This window comes from Meles meles, chromosome 13 (genome assembly GCF_922984935.1).
Source record: "Meles meles chromosome 13, mMelMel3.1 paternal haplotype, whole genome shotgun sequence".
Taxonomy (NCBI): domain Eukaryota; kingdom Metazoa; phylum Chordata; class Mammalia; order Carnivora; family Mustelidae; genus Meles; species Meles meles.
The window spans coordinates 57850594-57871822 of NC_060078.1; the positions used below are offsets into that span (position 1 = coordinate 57850594).

The following is a 21229-nucleotide window of genomic DNA, read 5'->3' on the forward strand; positions in this document are numbered from 1 at the left end:
ATTATTCATTCTTTTTGCTTTCCACCCCCCGCCCCGTCTTTCATTGCCCCTTCAATTTCCTCACCTCTCCATGGCCCTATTTCCAGGATATCGGGTGTACACATGATAAAACTCTGCTGTGTTACATTTCAGATGCTCCTGTAGCAATGCCATGTACATGTCTTAAAGTTTAATTTCTCAAAAGTGAGGGTTTTTTTTTTTCCTTTCAAAAACCTATTAACAAGGTGAATATACTTCGAGGCATGCTTCGTTTACATTAAATTTGCTCTAAATCGCTGCTTGGAAGACATTTGGATGGGAGTAGTCAAGTCATTAACTCAAAGAAAAACCATGATCTCACCTCTAGAAACAAAAATCACCAAATTGTGTTGTCTGTGTTAATTTTTGTGTGCATGCATCCTGAAAGGCACATTGCATTTATGTAGAAACAGTGACAAAAAATTTAAGGCTAACTTTGAAACCTATCTAAAAGGTGTATCTAAGTCTGTGTGTGTGTGTGTGTGTGTTTATGGACCATCTGACACAGGCTCAGACAGTGGGGAGTCTCCGGTGATCTAGAGCTCACTTAATGCAAAGCCCTCATTTTAGAGATGAGGACTCTGAGCTCTAGGGAGGCTCAATGACTGGTTTAACGTCACCCAGTGGATGGGGAGTCAGGATTAGAATCAGGGTCTCTGGACAGAGCAGCCTCCTTCAACTGCCTAAAAGTATAGTCTCCTGCTCCCCCTACCCCCTCAGGTGCAGTCAACCAGTGAAATTGTGTTATCTCCTGGTATGGGTACCCATTTGGTCTGTAGCCATTGGCTCTAGGATTCTCTAGCAATCTGTTAACCCACTTCGCTATGTGAGGTTATCAATTAGATTTCAGATGTGCTTGGTAGAGGGTACAGTGTCCAGTACTTGATGCTTCCTAACTGGACAGCGGTGGAACAACACAAAGATTGTTTTTTGCTAAAATTCAGGCATGTACCAGGAGTGGCAGGACTTAAGGGAGGGAAAGGGGCAGAAGAAAGCTCCTTGAGGTCATTCTGAAGCATGTAAAAACAATCCTTTGAATTTAGATATCACCACGCACAATCTGTTTCTAACACTCACTTGTCAAATTAAAGAGAGACCCAATATCATTGATACATTTTCTGGTCTCCTAGCTGTCCATCAATGTTTTGTGTTCCTTTTTCATGAATGTCTTAGTTTGTTCAGGCTGCTATAATAAAAAGACCATAGACAGAATACCTTATAAACAAAAGAAATTTATTCTTCACAGTTCTAGAGGCTGAGAAGTCCAAGATTGAAGTTCTGGCAGCTTCAGTGTCTGATGAGAGCCCACTTTCTTATTCACAAGAACCTTTCCAATGTGTCCTCACATGGTGGAAGGGGCCAAGGAGGCCCTACAGTCTCTTTTATAATCCCATTCATAAAGGGATCATGCTCCTCCCTCATGATCTTATCACTGTCAAAGGCCCCACCTCCCAATTATTTCACACTGGGAATCCATCACATAGTGTTAGGTTTCAACGTATGAATCTGGTTGGGGGGGAGATCAAAGATATTCCATTTATAGCAATGAAATGTAATTGTTGAGAAGTGACTGTCTGGCCATGGACTTCATTTCTGAAACCCCCGCATCTAGGTGGGACCACGTGACTGACTTATGGCTGGTGGAATTGAGTGGAAGGAATTCACGCCAGTTCTAGGTGGGCCCCTAAACTACCACATACGGTTCTGCACACTCTCTGTCCTTGTCTGCCAGCTGCAGGTGGACGCCCATAGCAACCTTGGAGGCCAAGTGCTGAAATGGCAGACCACCTACCAGTCTGGGTCCCTGAAGGGCTATGGAGAATGGAACCACTGACCACCCCATGACCACCAACTGAACTTTGCATGATCTGTTAGCAAGAAATAAATGTCGATTCCGTTAGGCCACTGAGATTCTGGGGTTTATCTGTTATTGCAGTTAACAGGTACTTTAACATAGTCAATGACCTCTAACTTGAACAATAACATTTAATTTCCAATTAGAGTGCTGGAGGCAAAGCTTGTGGGGAAGAGGAAAGAGGGAAAGGGCAGCACATCGCGAAATCAACAATGCCCACCATATGTTAGTTCATCAGGTCAAAGTGTAGTGTGGACAACAGTGGCCCCCTTCCTCCACAGAACACCCTGAGAACAGAAAGTTAGAATATTCACATTTTATTACTTACAGAATGTTACCTCAAATATAAACTACCTCATGGGCTCTAACTCTCTGCAATCGCCAAGCTCATATAAACCTTAATATGATCTGATTTTTGGAAGCAAATATTAACACCTGTTCAAATTCCCTGCAGAGAAGAGACTTTCCCTGGGAGGTGTTCCTGTACTCATTTTGCCAACTTCCAGATGAATAAAGCTTGGGTTTCTTTTTGCTTCTTCCAAAAGCATAATTTATTACATAACATTTACAACTTGAAAAAGGATCCTAGGATATTTTCATGAATAATAATTAGAAGTGTAAAGTTCACTCTGTGGGCTGTAAAGAGGGACTCCCCCTTTTCTCTGCTGGGTGCATAGGACAGTGGGATTTATTTGTGAGCCAATCATTGGGAACTTGGTCTGCTCCTCCTGAGTGTTCCCAGGGCTCCTAGGGGGCTGCTCTGGTGTTTGGAAGGAAGTAGGTGCCAAAGAGGTTGGTTTCTTATATTTTAGCTTTCCTGTTTTAGAGTGATCCTTGCAAAATACTGCCTCTCTGGCAATAGTTATTGGATTTATTATTTAGTCTGGAAGACAAAGAGAAACTTCCAGATCTCTTAGTGGTGGGGACAGGAGGAACAGTGCCCTCAGAGTCAGTGAGTGCTTGGGTGATGCCTGGCTCTCCAGGACTTGGAAATGTTAAGACTCATCACCTGTGGTGGGTGGTGGGCGGGGTCCTTTAAATTATTCTACAGAAGAACACAGGGAGGAACAGCCAGGAGGGTCACTGGTGGGCCCAGGGGAAGCTGGATTCCAAATGTTACAACCCTATTCACGACTCATCAGAACAGCTAGTCTGCTTTACGGCAGACTGGTTCATCTCTGCTTCTGTGGAGTTTAGACACTGCCCTTTTGTTTTCAGAAATAAAGCCACTCTCAGTGGATTTCCAAGGTAAATCCAGCAGCAGCATCCCTCCCGAACATGGGCCTGCAGTGCACATGAGGAGCACACCTGCAGGTGTGGGGCATGGCCAGGACCATTCCAGCCCCTCATCGGTTCATAGCCCCGCTGGGTCCTTCCCCTGGCTGCCTCAAGGAGGCTTCAGCACCTCCTGGTGCTCAGGGCCAGTGGGGGCCTTTCACGTGGATCCACCAACAAGCTCTGCCATTTTGGAAGGTGCAGGGCTTGGGCCCAACTGCTGGGGAGGGGATGGGGCTACCAGGGTGAGTGGCCGTGAGAAACTGCGGTTCTGGGGGTCTCAGGCCTTAGTCTGATTGTAGCCCAGTTCTGGAATTTTCAAGCTTTTCTCCATCCAGAGATAAGCTAATATCCCACAATGGCAGCTTTTTCAGGATATGAGAAGAATTGAGACTTTTTCTTCAAATAACAATGAGAATTTGTTCTGAGCCTTTGTGATAAGAAAGGAGAAAGAAAATCACTCCCAGAGGCAGGAAGAACAGAAAATTGTCTCAACAAAAGGCACAGACTTCTCATTATACCTTATTATGCTTTCAAATAAGCATTTTTCCAAGTCCATTCTTCAGTTTAAAGTAAAGTGGCTCTAAAGTCTTAGATGATCTCAGCCATGTCTTGTCTTAGGAGGGAAAGTCTCATGTGGGAAGCTGGCGGATGAACTCTTTTGTCCCAGGGCCCAGCCTGGCCAGCCGCTCCTCTGTGTGTGTGCGCTGTGAGGCTGTTTTGCCACCGGCTGTCTTGGGTGGGGAGTATGATAGGGGAATCCCTCATAGGAAGTGATCCCTACTGATTCAGTAATTATCCCCCACCTCAAAATGAAAAAGCCAGGACAGATACCCGGCACCCAAATCCCTAAAGAATGTGATATTATCATGAGTTTCTCAGTATCCTTTGAATAATGCAAAAATTTCTTTCATGAGACAGTTGTGAAGTTAGAACTGCAGGACCCCAAAGATAAATTTCGATGATTCCCTCTCCTCCCTTTTTATTAACTAACAAAAAATAAAAAACAAAAAAACAAAACTTAAACCTTTTGGGAGCATTTAATACACAAAGAAAGATCAAAGAAGCAGAAACGGCCTGTCTTCTGCGGGCTTGGAAGCTTAGGGGAGAACCAGCACTTATGTATAGGAAGTGTGCTTGCTTGGAGCTCTGGAGGCTGGGCTGCACTCAAGCAGCAGGGGAGGGGGTGAGGCTGGGAAGTGGGCAATCCTAGGCTTGGTGGTTAAATGAACAGGCACTGGAATATTCCGCGCTCAGGCGCCCACTGCCCTGGGTGACCCTGGGAGAGCTCCGAACCCTCTCCCAGCCTCTCAGGAAGGCGGGGATTAGAACCAGTGACTCCTTCATGGGGAAGCAAATTGGCCTGGGCCAGGTCCGTGGGGACGGCTGCCTACTCGTGTTCTCATCAGGGGCCTGCAGCTCTGCCTGTGCCTGTGTAGAGACGAGATTTTGCTATCTGCATGCCTTTTTCGAAGTTTGAGGAGACAACTTCTTTGTCTTTCTTGTCCTCTCTCTTCCTCACGTGGACTGTCCTCTGCCACTTCTCTCCCTACTTTCTATCCCAGTCTGGGCACTTCTCACTCCTCACCTCACAGAGCTGAGGCTTCAGCAGGAGCTCCCGGCTTTCGGAGGAGACCGCCTGGGTAGCCTAGGGTGGCGGTGCTGAGGTCTGCGCCCCTCTCTCCATCCACCCCAGGCTGGGCATGCCCACTGACCAGGTCCAGCCCAGTCCTTGCCCCCGCCTTTTGCTGACCATAGCACACACCTCTGGACCCGCTGACCCACAGGGCAAAACTGAGTCCGCTCTCTTCCTCAAGCACAGAGCGAAGCTGCTGGCTTCCCTCTCCCTGATTCCCTGTTCTCCTTGCCAAGTCTCCCAGACTTCCTCCCTTATCTCATCTTCCTCCTGTGTCTCACCTCACACCCGGCCCCGTCCTTAGCCCCTGTCCTTCATGTCCTTTATCCTGAGAAAGAAAATCAACCCCACGGGAGAGAGTCTTTTCAGCGGCAGCTTATTTGTCTCTTACCCCTTGAATCATACAGGTTTATCGTAATCTTTAAATCAGTCCACTTCCCCCTGCCCGACTCAGGGGCTTCCCACCCACCACCTCACAGTTCTCCATCAGATCTCAGTTTCCAGATTCCCCTCCCCCCAGGCGGTACATGGAAAGCTTTGTTCTGGGCTCACACTGGCTGGTCTGGGAAAGCTGGGACCCGGTCAGCTTTCACTACCACATTAGATTTCTGCCTAGTAAATGCCCAGAGAAGCACACAGCTCCTTGGGGAACAGGAAGGACGGCTAGATTCGGTTGTGTCTTACAGGCATGACTTTCGATTTACACTTTTTTTTATAACTTTGGTCAAACAAGCCCTTAAGGGCTTGACTGACAAGCCCTTAAGATTCCTTCATATTTGATGCAGGTCTAATTATTTGCTTGTTCAGTTGGTGTGTGTGTGTGTGTGTGTGTGTGCACGCGCGTTTGTTCGGTGGTTCAGTGTGCTTTCTCTTTGTGCTGAAACTCTCCCTCCCAGCCACATGACGGATGATGATTGCTTTTTGTGGTGCCTAATACATTGTACTCCACTCCACGAATATTGTTACCTGACTCCCATTCCAACCCAAGGGGAATCCGGATTCACAGAGGAATAGAACCCTCTTACAAAATCTGGAGTACGATTACAATTTTACTTTTGAAGCACCCGTCTCCCGGAGGAATAGCCAGTGATCGATGCCACTGCCAGAAACCCAGATGCACACACTCATACATCAGCCTGGAAATGAGATAAACAGCTCACCCAGCAGGCCATCGCTGACCCACCCACTTGCTCCCCCGTGAGAAGAGAGGTGACAGGAAACCCAGGGCAACAGCAGGGAACAGACAAGGAGAGGAGTTTGAAGAGGACTGGGCTCCTGAAGGCCCACTTGGTGGTGTCCTTCCTCATCCTGTACTGCGGGAAGCAGTCCCAGGCTAAGGTCTATAGTGACGCTGCTGTGGGACCCGGATGATGGAGAGCTGTTTGATGGGTCCTGCGAGCGCACCGGGCTTCTCTTCCTCGTGCGTGCACATGGGTACATACGGCTCCACACACATACCTTATATAGGCACAGGTGATGGGTACACTTTCCTTTGGGGTGGATGTGGCCTCCCTAGGCAAAGCTCGTGCTATGGCATTTGTCTCTTTAGAGAGCAAGTCTGTGCTGATTCCAGCAGGATGGGGCAGCAGAGGCTGGTTTGTTGCTAAGAAGATGTCTGAAAGATCGGGATACGATTAGGGCAGGAGAGTGGAAAGCAGTCCAGCAGGCCTGCGGGTGACTTGTGGGCGTGAGGGTGGTTTATCGATAGCGGCAGGCCAAGGCGTTGACATTCTTGACCACATAGAAGCCCATGGTGACTGGAGGGATGACCAATGTCCGGCCGGCCCGCAGGGGGCGGGGCTTCAGTTCGGGGAGGGTCCCATCGTCCACCATCACTAAGGGCTGGCCGTTCAGCTGCACTGACCTACAGCGAAGACAAATAGCATGGGACTTGTCAGTGCCTCATCACAGCCAAGCCTGGGCAGCCCTGGACTGCCTGCCAGTCTGTCTGGTACTGGCCCAGGGAGCCCTTACTGACGCTTCCTATACCCAAACTCTCAGCTCCGTGTTTTACTTTTGAAAAACTCATTAAAAAACTCCAGCAACTCTCTGAGAAAGAAATCGCCATGATCCCATTTTACCTAGAGTGGCTAAGTGACTGGCCCAAGGTCATCCAGCTTGTGGGTCTGGGAGCCAGGATTTGACCACAGGCTGTCTAGTTCCAGAGACAACATCATTTAGACAAGTGAAAAGTGTGATGCAGAAGCTGAAAAGTGTATTACACCTATTTTTAAAAATCATAATAGCAGTTCAGTTTGATTGTATACCTGAAGCATTTTTCCCTGTGGAGTGATGCACAGGCTTAAGATGATTTCAGAAGTCTCCTTTTTAAAAGATCTCTTTAATTTATTTGAGAGATTAGAGAATGAACATCATGTTACTTGTCTAGGTTTGTTCTGAAGGAGGAGAGAGACACTTAATGATTCTCCTTTTTCTGAGAATGAGTTTTCAAATCTATTTTCTTTTTTTTTTTTTTTTTTAAGGAGAGAGAGAGTGCGAGTGGGGGTGGAGGGATGGAGAGGGAGAGAGAGAGAGAGAATTTTTTAAAAAATATTTAATTTATTTTTTTGACAGAGAGAGAGAGAGATCACAAGTAGGCAGACAGGCAGAGAGAGAGGAGGAAGCGGGCTCCCTGCTGAGCAGAGAGCCCGATGCGGGGCTCGATCCCAGGACCCCGAGATCATGACCTGAGCCGAAGGCAGAGGCTTAACCCACTGAGCCACCCAGTCCCTCCAAGACAGAATCTTAAGCAGGCTCCATACCAGTGTGGAGACCAACTTGGGGCTCGATCTCATGACCCTGAGATCATGATTAAGAACTGGACTCTCAACTGACTAAGCCACTTAGATGTCCTTTATATCTCGTATTTTACAGATGTTTCTGTTCCAGCAACATAGTGGAGTAGGTGATAAAGTAGGGGTTTTCTAATTCCCACTCAGCCATCCTGCTTGCTTTTCTTCTTCCTGTGTACCAGCCGTCTTCAATCCTGAGAAGAGGGCCACATACAGAGTACACTTAGGAGAAAGGGAAGTAGCTCATCACCCATCCGTGGCCTGCGGTACAGAATCCAAAAAACTTCCCAGCTGTTCCTGGAATGACTTGTACAGCCATGTATCCAGATTGAAGCTCAGTTTTCTGGGTCAGAAGAAAAGGCCAGAGCCAGACCACCCTAGAAATAAGGCTGTGAGTCACCCTCAGAAAATCAACATTGCATAGTGATGACTGTTTTGGGGTCCTGCCCGACCTCCAATGTGGTGACAATGCAGCGATATTATCTGAGCTGTAAGAGAATGAAATGTTACACACTGATATAGAGGTCTTTGTTCCGTGTTCCTGCTGTTCTGTGAGTGGAAGACAGGTTTGGAGAGAGATGGTCAGCACAGCAGACCGGAGAATTCCCAGAGATAAGTGAGCTGTGAATTGCTCCTAACAGAGGGCAAGGCAGGGAGGCAGGTCCAGGCCTGGTCCCATGGATAAGTTTGGGTCTGATCCAGATCCAACAGGCCAGAGAGACAGCCACCCTCCTCTTATTGGTGTAACTAAGGAATGGCAGAGTGAGCAGGGGACTCCTGTGTGGACAGCCAGACCTGCCTCTGGAAAAGTACAGAAGTAGGAGAACTGAGATCTGGTAAGTATTGACCTCATCAAACCTGGAAGGAGCTTTTGCTCCAAATTTAATTGACTACCTCTGGTGAAGAGAGCCTATTCACTGGAGTGGGAGGTGGGGTAAGGAGAAGGGGTCCAGTTGCAAAAGACAAAAAAAAAAAAAAAAAAAAAAAAAAGCCAGAACAGGTCTTCCCGGAGTACTTTCATTATTTTGTTTCAGGTGGTGTGAATATCCAACAAGCAGACATATATATGCACCATCAAATAGAAGTTCAATAATACTAATTAATTTTTCCAATGCATCCTCAGTTAATGTCACTGCTCTACTCGAAGACCTTCAATGATCCCTCCTGCATACGGAACTGCGAGCAAGCCCTCCCCATAAGGAATGAGGTAATGTCCTTTTAGCATCACACCATCCCAGAGCATTGCTCTATGTCTGGGTTCTGGGAAGTGTGATAAGCAAGCCTTTGAATGTCTATATTGTTATTCTCTAACAGGACCCATTCTGCTTTCCTTGTCAGTTATTTGTAAAAAGCTAACCTAAGTGTGGGTTGAATCAGGGAGTATGGTTGAGATTCTGGATGGATCTCTCATTCCAAGAGCCCAGTCACTCACTCACTTAGACAGTCACCTCCCTTCCAGAGCTTTCCCGTCTGTGCAATTGCTATAGGCTGTAGGGCCAGGGACATGAAGTACAAAGCATGAGACGCTCTGACAGCATAATTAGTCCCGTAAGTAGGAGATGGGGTTTTGTTATTAATTCTTTTCACCATAGCTGTGGGTAAACTTACTGATCCTTGTACTTGACTGCTTTCGGGACTGACAAGTTTCATGGCTCCTTCTTAAAGTCCTCTCTTCCCTTGTTTCCCATGGTATCTCTGTCTCTCTCTCACCCCCACTCTCCTTCTCCTTCATTTCTGCAAGTGGTTGCCTGTTGAGAGGGACTGTTCGCTTCTACCTGCCTCATACATTGGGGTTCTCGGTGCCTTGTCCTTGGACCTCTTCTCCCACACTCCATACTCCCACTGAGTGTTGTCATCCACACCCAGAACTTTGTTATTCATGTCAATTCTCCCCAAACATAGCCTAGATCCTTCTTCTAACTAATGTCATCTCCACTTGGCTGTCCCACAGGAACTACAAAGCCACTATGTCCAAAGTAAAAATGGTCTCCTCAAACCCTGTCCTTTTCTTAGCCTTTTTTGTGTTGGGACCACCATCTACCCAATGATCTAAGCCAGAAAGCTGGTCATCTGGGACTTCTCCCCCAATTCCCACGTCGGGTGTCACAAAGTCAATTCTACCTTTTAATATTTTTCATATCTGCTTCTTTCTCTCCACTACTGCTACTACCTTAGTTCAGAACTTGCCATGTAACCAATCTCTTTGCCCCCTGCCTTGCCTTCCTCCTGCTGCTTGCCACATTGCTGACAGAGCAATCAATTTCTGTCACTGCTTTAAACTCTTCAGCATCTCCCCGTGCCTTCCACTTTCACATGGACAATGAAGCCCCATTCTGGCTAGCTCTCCAGTTTTGGGTCCTGCCAGTACCCCTGGCCCCAGTGCTAACTACGGCTCCCTGGCCTCTGGGGGTGAGGGTGGGCTGATTGGCTGTGCTTTTTAGGTCATCACCAATATATACATGAACAAAATTTGTTTCACAATGAAAAGCTAGTTAAATCTTGCTCATAAATGAAATAAATAGTTCTCAAATGACAACGTAAGTAGATATTGTTGGGAATGAAGTATGAAAGTTCATTTAAAAGTATAGTAAATGGGGCACCTATAGTAAATGGGGCACCTGGGTGGCTCAGTGGGTTAAAGCCTCTGCCTTTGGCTCAGGTCATGGTCCCAGGTTCCTGGGATCAAGCCCCGCATCGGGCTTTCTGCTTAGCAGGGAGCCTGCTTTCTCCTCTCTCTCTGCCTGCCTCTCTGCCTACTTATGATCTCTCTCTCTGTCAAATAAACAAATAAACATTAAAAAAAAATAAAAGTACAGTAAATATTTTTCAAGTGTAAGTACCAGTAGACACTGTTGGGATTAATAAGACACAAGTTCATTTAAAACTGTTATAAAATTCCTAATAGCTTTTTTTTGGGAGGAGAGGGGCATCATGTGCTTTTTTCAAGCAAGAGATTTAAAAGATTTTATTTATTTATTTGAGAGAGATAGAGAAAGAGTGAGAGAGCGAGAAGAGGTGGGAGGAGCAGAGCCTGACATGGGGCAGGTGCTCAAACTTAGGACCCTAAAATCATGCCCTGAGCTGAAACCAAGAGACAGACACTTAACTGACTGAGTCACCCAAGTGCCCCTCAAGCAAGAGATCTTTTTTTAAAAAAAGATTTTATTTCTTTATTTGAGAGAGAAAGAGAGAGAGAGAGCATGAGAGGGCAGAGGGTCAGAGGGAGAAGCAGACTCCCCATGGAGTTGAAAGCCTGATGCGGGACTTGATCCCACAACCAGTCGCCTAACCAACAGAGCCATCCAGGCGCCCTCAAGCAAGATATTTTAAAAGGACAATTACTGTAATGTGGGAGGATGGTGACATAAGCTGACATCACTAAGGAACCCTGGTCCTTTTACAGGCCTGGCCCCCTTGTCCCACAGGACCAAAGTAAACAATGTGCAGTTCCACTTCACAACTCACCCTCCTCCCCTGTCAGACTAACCACACCGTGTCCTTGCAGAACCTGCTGAGGTGTTGTCCTCTCTGGGGAACCTTCTCTGATCTCTGGGCTGGGCTAGGAGCTCCAACTCTGGATTCTCTTGTATCCCAAACTTATCTATGACTACCTCACTGAATTGTAGTGACTTACTCACTATCCCCCTCACTGGGCTGTGAGCTTCGTGAGGAAAGGGATCATGTCTTTCATCCCTAACTCCTCGGTGCCTAACAAGGTGCCCGGCCTGGAGGAGGGATGAAATAATCTTTGAACAAGTGAATGAACTTTGAGGTTCTTTTGCACTACTTCTTATCTTGGGGTGGAATTTCTCCAGCTTCAGAGAGGCTCCCTGGAGGTTTGCTGAGTGTCTTTACGGATTTCATTAACCTACCAATTACTCTCTCGCTTTCAGTGGCTCTGGAGATGTGAGATAAGACCTGAATTAGCGCTGATTCTCAGTCACTTACCAGATGCCTTATCCCAACCTGACAGGAGGCCATTGATCACAGATAGTATTTTTCAACCTTAAAAAAAAGATCCATATGACCATCTCTTAACTAAGCCAACATGAGTTAATTCAGGGAGACCCTGAGTCTCCACACATCCTCCTCTAGAAATTCCCTCCATTAAAGACAGGCCACATGCTTTACCACCTCCATTCTATTTTTCCTGCTCACATTTTTATTTTCATATTTATCCTGCTACCAGTGAAGCCATATCATGCTAAATATTACAATAGTTTTTCATGTTTATGAACAATTTATAAGTTTGAAAACATAGTCACACTGATGATAAAAATCATTGATTAGTAATGGTGATGACTATTTTGTACACAAAGGCATTTTGTTATCATTTCATCTGACTATCGCATTTAGTCCTTCCAACAACCACCTGAGGCAGGGGTTAGAAACCCTCTACTATGGATGAGGAAATCAAAGTTTAGAGGGGTCTCACCTGAGTCACACAGTCAGTAAGTGATATGGGTGAGATTTGTAACACTGCCCTTCACTATGGTCCTGTCTGGCCTCCCTTGTGATCGCTAAAGAGGCCTGTGAGGTATACATGGGGTGATTATTATTATTTTTTTTGTAACTTTACTACCGAGATGAGGTCAGAGAGGTTAAGTGGTCTGGGCAAGGTCACACAGCTAATAGATGGCTAAGCTAGGTCTCGAATTCAGTCCTTTCTGACACCTCTTTCGACTATTTAGTGTTATTCTCCAATTCCAGATGGCATTCACCAGGATCGTGTTTCTTTATTTCAAAACCCTTCCTAATCATATTTCCATCATACCTGGGACCTCCTTAGTTACTATGACTTTTCACACCAAATGCTAAATGATTCAGCCTATGTTGAACTGTTTATCTTAAATCCCTAGCTGCTGGGAGCATTTAAATTGTCCAAATATTAGGACAACTGCATTTTATCACCATCTGTTTTTGCAAAGTCTGAGTTAAATTTTCAATTCCTAAACTTGTTTTCTTTATTTTGCATGCTATCTGAAATGGGATTCAATGTGTCAGTATGGAGTCAAGCCCTCTGTTCTCTTGGTCTCTATGGGAGCCCCTTGTCCAGGTCACCCTCCTTCCCCCACCACCTGTCTACAGTCTCTGGTCCTCATGTTTTACCCTGACTCTTGCTAGCCATGGATATTGAATCAAGCTTTCAACTATCCCGACGGCTCAGGGAAGCAGGTCTAGTGAGCATGCTCTTTGCCAATCTTGAAGATAATTTGCTGGACTCTGGTCTGGCCCTGGGTGGATTTTTGTGGGGCAGAGGCTGGAGAAGACTGTATTATTGGGAGCAGGCCTGGGAGCTCTGTCTGCTTCAGGTTGGCATATTAGGGACCTTGAATGGGAGGTAAAGGGACTTAGAGATAATCACTCTCCCTCAGCTACTTTGAGGAAGTGGTTTGCATTCTCTGAGCTTGGGTTTCTCTATGTGTAAAACAGACTAGATGAAACCTCAGAGTCCTTCTGTCTTGAACATTTTTTTAATAAAGATTTTATTTATTTATCTGACAGACAGAGATCACAAATAGGCAGAGAGGCAGGCAGAGAGAGGAGGAAGCAGGCTCCCCGCAGAGCAGAGAGCCTAATGTGGGGCTCGATCCCAGGACTCTGGGATCATGACCCGAGGCGAAGGCAGAGGCCTCAACCCACTGAGCCACCCAGGCGCCCCTGTCTTGAACATTTTTTAAGTGGGTTGTCCAAAGCCTAGCAACTAACTTGAGGCATTTAATACCAAACTCAGAGTCATCCTGCACAAACAGAAATCTGATCACGATATTCACCTACCTAATGTTCAATAGCTCCCTGCTGATCTTAGAACACTGTCCAAAGCCTTTACAAGACCCAATAGGCAAAGCCTTTTACCTAGTCTCACCCTAGTTCCTGTCCATAACAGCTCCTCACTACTCACCACCTCCTTCCATTCCATGCTGCAGTGTCTCCAAGCCCAATCTCTGATCTCAGAGTTTTTGTACATGTTCCTGCTGCTTGGAACCTTCTCCATATTCCGTCCCCCTTCCATCTTCCTTCCCCTGGCTCACTCCTATCTGTCCTTTAGGTTAGGTGCCCCTCCAAAGTGCTTCCATATTACCCCACACTTCTGAGATCTCTGCACTCATCACAGAGTACTGGCATTGCTGACCTCCTGTCTGTCTCTCCACTAGGCAGGAAGACCGTGAGTCTGTCTTGTTCACTGTTGCACTCTCCCTCCACCAACTCACATAGCAGGTGAGCAATAAAAGAAGGACTGGTTATAAATATGCTGGTAGATGAATCCAGAAGGAAAAGACATTGGACTGGAAGGCCAGAGACTTGAGTTTCGGTCCAGACTCCCAACATGAAATGTGTAGGCCTGGACATGACACCCGTCTGTTCTAGTGTCTGTTTCTATATGGCTAAACCATGAGAGAGGGAGAAGAAGGGAGGCAGGGGAGTGTGTAAGTGTAAGAAGCTGAGTGTGTGTGTTGGGGGAGGGGGCATCAGCTCCTTTTGCTCCTTTGTAACCCCACACATCCTAATCTCTCATTCCAGAGTGCTGTCCCATGCGCCACTAGAGGGCACTCTTGTTCTACACAATAGCACTGGACTATTTTTTTCCATTTTTTCACCCCCCCCCCCGCCCCCCCATCCGGCGCCCCCTCCGGCGCGGGCTCCCAGGAAGCCAAAGCGCGTGCGCCGCCCCCACACCCACACTGGGTCCCCGCCACATGGTCCTGTGCTTGGCCTCCCGGAGGAACAGACCGCACGGTTAGTCAGAGCCCAGCAAAACGGCGTTGCGGTCCACTTGGCAGCCCCCCCCCCCCCACCTACCCCGCCCCAAATGTGGCCAATATTAAGGAAACGTGCGCAGCCGGGCTTCGATTCCCGCCAGGGTAAGGGCTTCTCGGCCCCCGTGCAGGGAGGGGGTCGATGCAGGTGCGGGGCTGGCGGCGCCCGCGCGACCCGACGTCCCAGTCCTCCACGCCGGCGCGCACCTGTGTGCGCTTTACAGGCCCTCCAGGCCCGGCTGCCCCTCGCGGCCCCCTCGCTGAGTTAGGAAGCCGGCCTCTGCAGCTGCCCTGCCCTTCGCCAGGTCAGGGGCAGGTTAGAGCCTGGAGGGTTTGAGGACGGAGGGGCCTTCCTCCTCTCCCCTGCTCCAGGAGAAGCTATGCATCTGGGGTAGCTTAGAAAGGAAGTTCCTTTGAAATGGCCAGAAGTGGTCGCCACCCCGCTGACCAGGGCCCCTCTGGAGTGGCCTCGGGTTAATGTCCCCCTTCTCACTAGCCTAGCTGGACCAGAGGCTTAAGGATGCTCATTACCCTCTCAGGGGTACTCCTGCCTCTGGGGTTGTGGGGAGGATGACTTCCAGGTGTGCCCTGAAGCGTTCCTCTTCTGTGCTCTTTGCCTTGCATGGAATCTGGTAGATTCTGTCAAAAAGTCTCCTCTTCCCTCTAAGCCCCACTTTCACAGGGTCTTATCTGATAGCCCCTAGCTGGAAGGCAGGCATATTAGCTGCAGCTCCCCCTTTAGCACCGGTCCTGCTCAGCTTTATCTGTGTGCTGGAGTTATTTTGCCTGTTAGACCAAGCTGTTTGCATTTCTTAATTTTCAAGAGCATGCAGTTCAGTGCCTTCTTTCTTACGAGACTAATTCTAATTAATGTTGGTCAACCTCGCTAGGATTTCTCCTGATTGGGCACTCTGACCCCTTCCTCTGTTGTTAAAGAGAAGAGACTGTGCAAGAGAGGGCAAATGGAGATGAAGGCTTCCTGTTCCCCTCTCTCCTCCTGGAGCCCACATCATGTATGAGGTTCCTGGCCACAGAGACCCTTTGAGGCTAAGATCATATGCCCTTCATCCTATTCTTTGAGGGGCATATTGAAACAATGAGGAGTTTTGATCTAGCTTCTGTATCACAGAGCAAACCCTAGGAATCCTTCATCCAAGCAGAGCTGGGGGGATTTTATAGGCAAGCTGTTAGAGATACAGACTTTTCCTGTTTGCAGTTAGGTTCGGGGGTAGTGATTTGATCTGTGTTCTAGCCAAGTGGTGTAATAATGGTCCAAGCCATAATGGGATTCTATCATGTGTCTCTAATGGCTTAAAGTAACTTAGCACATTTGGCAGACAAGATGAGAGCCCAGCTACGGAACCCGGATTTATACTGATATTGTTAATTCCCAACAGATGAGGAAATCATCTGGGGGCAGTTTGGGAAAAAAATTTGATTCTGTGACTATCTTGAAGCTCCATGTCATAGGCATATCACACTCAAACCACAGGACACAATAGGAACCAGCTATAAAAACCATGGAGAGACTTTATCATGTGGTTAACTCTGCTCCCTTCCCATTGTAAAGACTTGGTGCCATGATCTCCGACATTCATGAGCGGTGTAGAAGGGGCATTACTCACATTCCTACTATTCTTTGTGTTGTACAAATTCAGTTGTAGCAGTCCTTACCCATGTAGACAGAAACCCAGAAACATGCAAATGTGTGGTCAGACACAGTACAATTAAAAATTACACAAAGAGACAAAAGGAAAATCACACCTCTCAGCCTGAATTTTGAGGTCTTCTGTACTGGCTCTAGTATATTTTTGTGGCCTTTCCCCTCACCCTGCAAAGCATCTTATATTCCAATCATGTAAAATCATTTGCCACTACTCACTCCCTCCTTGAACTTTTGTACTTCTGAACATTTAGTAAGCTCATCCCACTGCCTGGGATGGGCCTTGAACTTTAGTACTTCTGAACACTTAGTAAGCTCATCCCACTGCCTGGTATCTCCTTTGGTCTAGCATTTCCTCAGTGTATCGCTCATCCTTCCAGCTCCTGCTCAATGGCCCTCAGCCCCGAGGACCTCCCAGACTACCAGGTTAGAATTCATCTCTTCCTTCCTTACACTCCCTTCTCCCATATATACCCTCTGTGGTCTGTCTTGTCTTCAAGTATCCTCTGTGATGAGAGATCAGGTCCCCAACCCTAATTGTGTGGAGCTGGAAGATGCAGTGTGGGGCGAGAAGCATCGCCCTGGGGCGCCTGGGAAGCTCAGTTGTTAAGCGTCTTCCTTCTGCTCAGGTCCGGATATCCAGCCCCACATCGGGCTCCCTGCTTGGCAGGAAATCTGCTTCTCCCTCTGCTTGCGTTCCCTCTTTCACTGTCTTTTTCTCTGTCAAATAAGTAAATAAAAACTTAAATTTTTTTTTTTTAAAGATTTTATTTATTCATTTGACAGAGAGAGATCACAAGTAGGCAGAAAGGCAGGCAGAGAGAGAGAAGCGGGGAGGAAGCAGGCTCCCTGCTGAGCAGAGAGCCCGATGCGGGACTCGATCCCAGGACCCTGAGATCATGACCTGAGCCGAAGGCAGAGGCTTAACCCACTGAGCCACCCAGGCACCCAGCTCTTTCATTTTAAAGTCATGGCCCCCTGGACACCTATTCAAATATGTTAAATCAAAGGGATAAATATCTCGGTTTTATAGGATTTTGAGAAAGTGCTCCCTGTAATATCAGGTGCACTGGTGCACCCTCAAAAGGGAAAAGTAAGACATCCCAAGTGGCAGAGGCTCTCTTCCAGGGTCTATGGATGTCAACATGCAAATTGCGGCGACTCTCAATCATTCTGGCAAAGATGAGCAGGGAAGAGGTAGTCTGCCAAGTGATTGTACTGGGCAGCTGGTCCACCATTTGGGCTCCAGGCCCCTGGTCTGCAGTAAGCTACTTGTCGTCATGGGCTTCCTGATGCTTGGCCACCAAATAAATACTGATTCAGGGCCCAGGCCCTGCCACAGGGACGAGCAAGATTAAGACTTTTCAGTTCCCTGTGGCTTGTGTTTGTCTGTCACCCAAACCACAGCCACGGGAGGGTGTGGAGGAAGGAGAAGACAAGGGCCATTTCTTCCCAGTTCCTCAGAGCTGCTTATTCTGAGTCCTTGCCCCTCAGTTTAGAGTAACTGCTGCGAAGCCCGTGAGCTTTAGCCTGAGGTGCCCATTTACCAGTGTTTCATCAGGGTGATCTGGAACAGAATGGAAATCTCTGCCTGCGGCGAGACTCCCCAAATGAGTGAAGGTGGGGAGGGGAGACCACAGCCTTGATGGACAGCTGTGCAGAGAGATTCCAGCTGCTGGAGCGAGCTGCAAGAAAATGTATTCCGAAGCCGAGAGCAAATGAAAGACTCTCAGAAAACAATCCCGAGTGCAGAGTGAAAACCCTGAATTCCTAAACATCTTGGTTTAAGATGTCAAGTCTCTGTAAAGTATAAAAGCATTTTATAATCCTCTAATCTGCACAGTGATCTGTACATTACTAATCTGGGAGTTAAAACAAAACAAACAATAAACCCTTTGAGGAGCTGTACACATCCTTCCACTTAGTCATAGAGAGTGCCCAGGGGCTCAGGGCATGTTCGCACCTTTGGCAAAATGGATTAGTGCCTAAACGAAGGCTAGAATCTGGGTGAGATAGGAGATGCAAATCAGCTGGGATATTGTTCCAGCATTTTCTGGAGCCACAATTGTTTGCAACCTTGGCCACATATTTGAATCACCTGGGGAGCTTTAAAAATACTGGTGCCTGCGTATTGCATGGAGCACTGGGTTTTGTGCAAAAACAATGAATACTGTTTTGCTGAAAAAAATAAATAAATTAATTAAAAATACTGGTGCCTGGGTCCCAGCCGGGAGAATTTTGGTTTAATTGGTCTGGGGTGTGGCTTGGGCACGGGGCTTTTTCAAGGTCCCAGGTGATTCATCTTGAAGCCATGGTTGAGCCCCAGGGGTAGGAGAGGGAGTGGGAACGTGTTCGCAGTTGGGTGAGAGGAGATGCAAACAGCTTTCTAACCATCACATTCTGAAGTCATTTTGAATAAAAAGAGTCTTTCTTACTGTTTTGGAGTGCCATGTCAAGAGGCCACTTTTTTTTTTTAACCTAAAAGTAAGATGTGAACTTTTCAAAGGCAAGGTTTTTTGGCTAGTCTGAAGTGAGCATTTTTGCTCTTTCAAGTGAACTGCTTCTCTTCATGCCTCCCCTCCTGTGCATCCACCAGGGAGATGAGCAATCTCCTGGGTCCCTACAGGGAAGCGTGTGTACAGCGCTTCCCAGGAGGAATTAAGACTGGAATCTTGAATCCGGATGAAACATTTGCATAGATAACGAACTCTGCATTTCCTTAACATTAAAAAGGAAAACTCTTGCTTTTTTTGAAGAGCAAGTTCTCAAAGGCATTTCAGTTTCTCTCAAGTCCTGGGCTGTGGCACAGAGAGTGCCCTACAAACCAAAGGTGGTTCAAGCTCTTTCCAGGCAAGAGGAACCCAAGAGGATTAAATATGTCATTCAGTACTTTCACAGCATTTTCCAGATAGGTCTATAATTATTTACTCAGATCAGGCTGTATATGTTGGTTCTGGCTACTGTCTCTTTTTGAACCACAGAACCACAGAACACCCTGAAATGAGCACAAGGGTGAAAAGAGTCCAAATTCTCTATGTCCCAATGAGTAGTTAAGCTTATATTAACTAGAGATGTGTAAGGCTCATCTCTGTGTAGTTACTTCTCTGTAGTTTTTCTACAGATTGACTCAGAGCCTTGTGCAAGTATTTTTATAAATATACATACTCATATATATTTACATTTCTACTTTCACAGTGTCCATTTCAGACTTTCTCACCTGGAACTCTAGCTTGAACGCTGCTGTGAGCCTAAGTACGACCGTCCCGCTCACTTGCCGCCAGCTGCCCGATCTCCCCAGGCCCACACCCTTCCTTGCCACAAGTGCTAAGGCCTCTGTGACTCGTCTTCCTCCTGGAGGGCTCTCAGTGCCCTTCTAACAGGGCTGCCGATGAGGTGGTGGCATCAGCACAGCGGGGCCTTTTCCTCCAGGTAAAAGAGGTCTCCATTCTAATGCCTGTTTTTAGAAAAAGGATCGTCTTGGGGCGCCTGGGTGGCTCAGTGGGTTAAAGCCTCTCTGCCTTTGGCTTGGGTCATGATCCTGGGGTCTTGGGATCGAGCCCTGCATCCGGCTCTCTGCTTAGCAGGGAACCTGCTTCCTCCTTTCATTCTGCCTGCCTTCCTGCCTACTTGTGATCTCTGTCAAAAATAAATAAAATCTTAAAAAAAAAAAAGGATCCTCTTTTTCCTGACTTTTTAAAACCAGCACCTGATGCCCTGTACAGATGGACAGCTTCCACACCCACTTTCAGCTCCAATAGCACTACGGACAGCCCTTACCTCTTACAGAATATCAAAACACATTCCAGAGGCACTGAAAAAATAAACATAAAAAATGAAACAAAAAAGAAACTAGAGGAAAATAAAGATACATATTTATCTGATTTCAGGACTATAAATACATAGACATATGAGTGGGATGGAAGAAACCACAAGGCAAAAGATATATAGACTTAACTATATCTTATATATCATATATATATATCTTATTTTATATCTTATATAAAAAGGGAATACTTCTGTATGTCAAGATAATATCCTAAAAATGAAACAGTTGGAAAAATAGCAAATAAAATACTGGGGAAAATATTTTAAAACATCTGATAGGTAGCAAAGCGGAAATTGCCTCATGTTAGAAAAAACTTACAAATCATTAACAAAACAGATAACAACCCAATTGAAAAATAAGCAAAAGACATAGAAAATGCCTAAAAGCAATACTAAGAGACATGAAAAAATTTTCAACCTCACTAATACTCAAAGAATACAAATTAAGATGACAGCATTATTTTTCATTATGAAGTTGGCAGAGATTTAAAAATGTTACTTTTCTGTGTGATGAGGCAAACTGAAATAACAAAATGCTCATACTTCCTACTCCTTCTCAGACCTCCACCACTGAGCTTGTCTGAGGTAAGAAAATTGAGCAGTTAATCATAGGAGATAAGGTTCTATAGCTCAGTGGATTCCAAGGTGAACAGAATAGTGAGCAATCTGGAAACCAGGCCATTTGAGGAATGATTGAAAAAGTTAAGTGTTTAGCTTGGAGAGTACAACTCTATAGGGAGACACTGAAAAATTATTACGAAGAAGGTATAGATTTACTCTGCTTAATTTTTCTAAAACAAGGGGAGAAATGGAAGAAAACATCCTTTGGCCACATACAAGGAGGCTCTTTCCTACCAGCAGAGCTGTCAAGTCCCAGAGTGGGCTGACTCAGGACATAACAGTCTCATCAAACAGAAGCTGACGGGCTTTCTGTCAGGGTTGTTCTAGAGGAAACTTCTTGATTGCTAAGAGTAATCTCAAATTTATTTCTCCTCTATAAAGTCATCTTTTAATAACTGCAGAACTTTTATAACATGGTTTATTTTAAGAAGAAACTAATTTAAATGATCCCAGACAAGTGAGAGAATGGAAGTGAGACCCAGTGACAGACTGGGTCTGGTCAAACAGAATTCAGAAACCCCATCATCATCATCAGAAACTAGTATCAGCAGTGTAGAACTTACACACTTAACGTGTCTTGAGTCTGCTGAGGTAAGTTGTTTCTAAGTGTATGAGTGAGAAGTCTCGGTATAGAATTCTTAGGGTAAAGACTTTTCCCCAAGCTCCTTTTCCCAGATCTGTCCATGCCCAAAAATAAACGTGGCATTTCTAGTCATCTTTAGAGGCTGTGGTAGGTCAGGTGGTGGCCAGTTCAGCCCTCACACTCGCCAAACTCTGAATCTGGAG

The 21229-nt window shown here is 46.4% G+C and overlaps 1 protein-coding gene and 1 long non-coding RNA gene across 4 annotated transcripts in view; one reads left to right on the forward strand and one right to left on the reverse strand.

Moving 5' to 3' along the window:
- Positions 1-1294: 1294 nt before the first annotated feature.
- HPSE2 (heparanase 2 (inactive)) overlaps positions 1295-21229 on the reverse strand; it is a 768592-nt gene continuing 748657 nt past the window's right edge. For all 3 annotated transcript variants that reach the window (XM_046028031.1, XM_046028030.1, XM_046028029.1), the window contains one exon: positions 1295-6648. In XM_046028031.1, coding sequence (XP_045883987.1) covers positions 6483-6648 — 166 coding nt within the window. In that variant the 3' untranslated portion in view covers positions 1295-6482. The remainder of the gene's footprint in view (positions 6649-21229) is intronic.
- Positions 8132-19401, forward strand: LOC123955724. Its single transcript, XR_006821325.1, has 3 exons — positions 8132-8412; positions 8700-8783; positions 19193-19401. It is a non-coding gene; the product is annotated as an uncharacterized LOC123955724 (long non-coding RNA).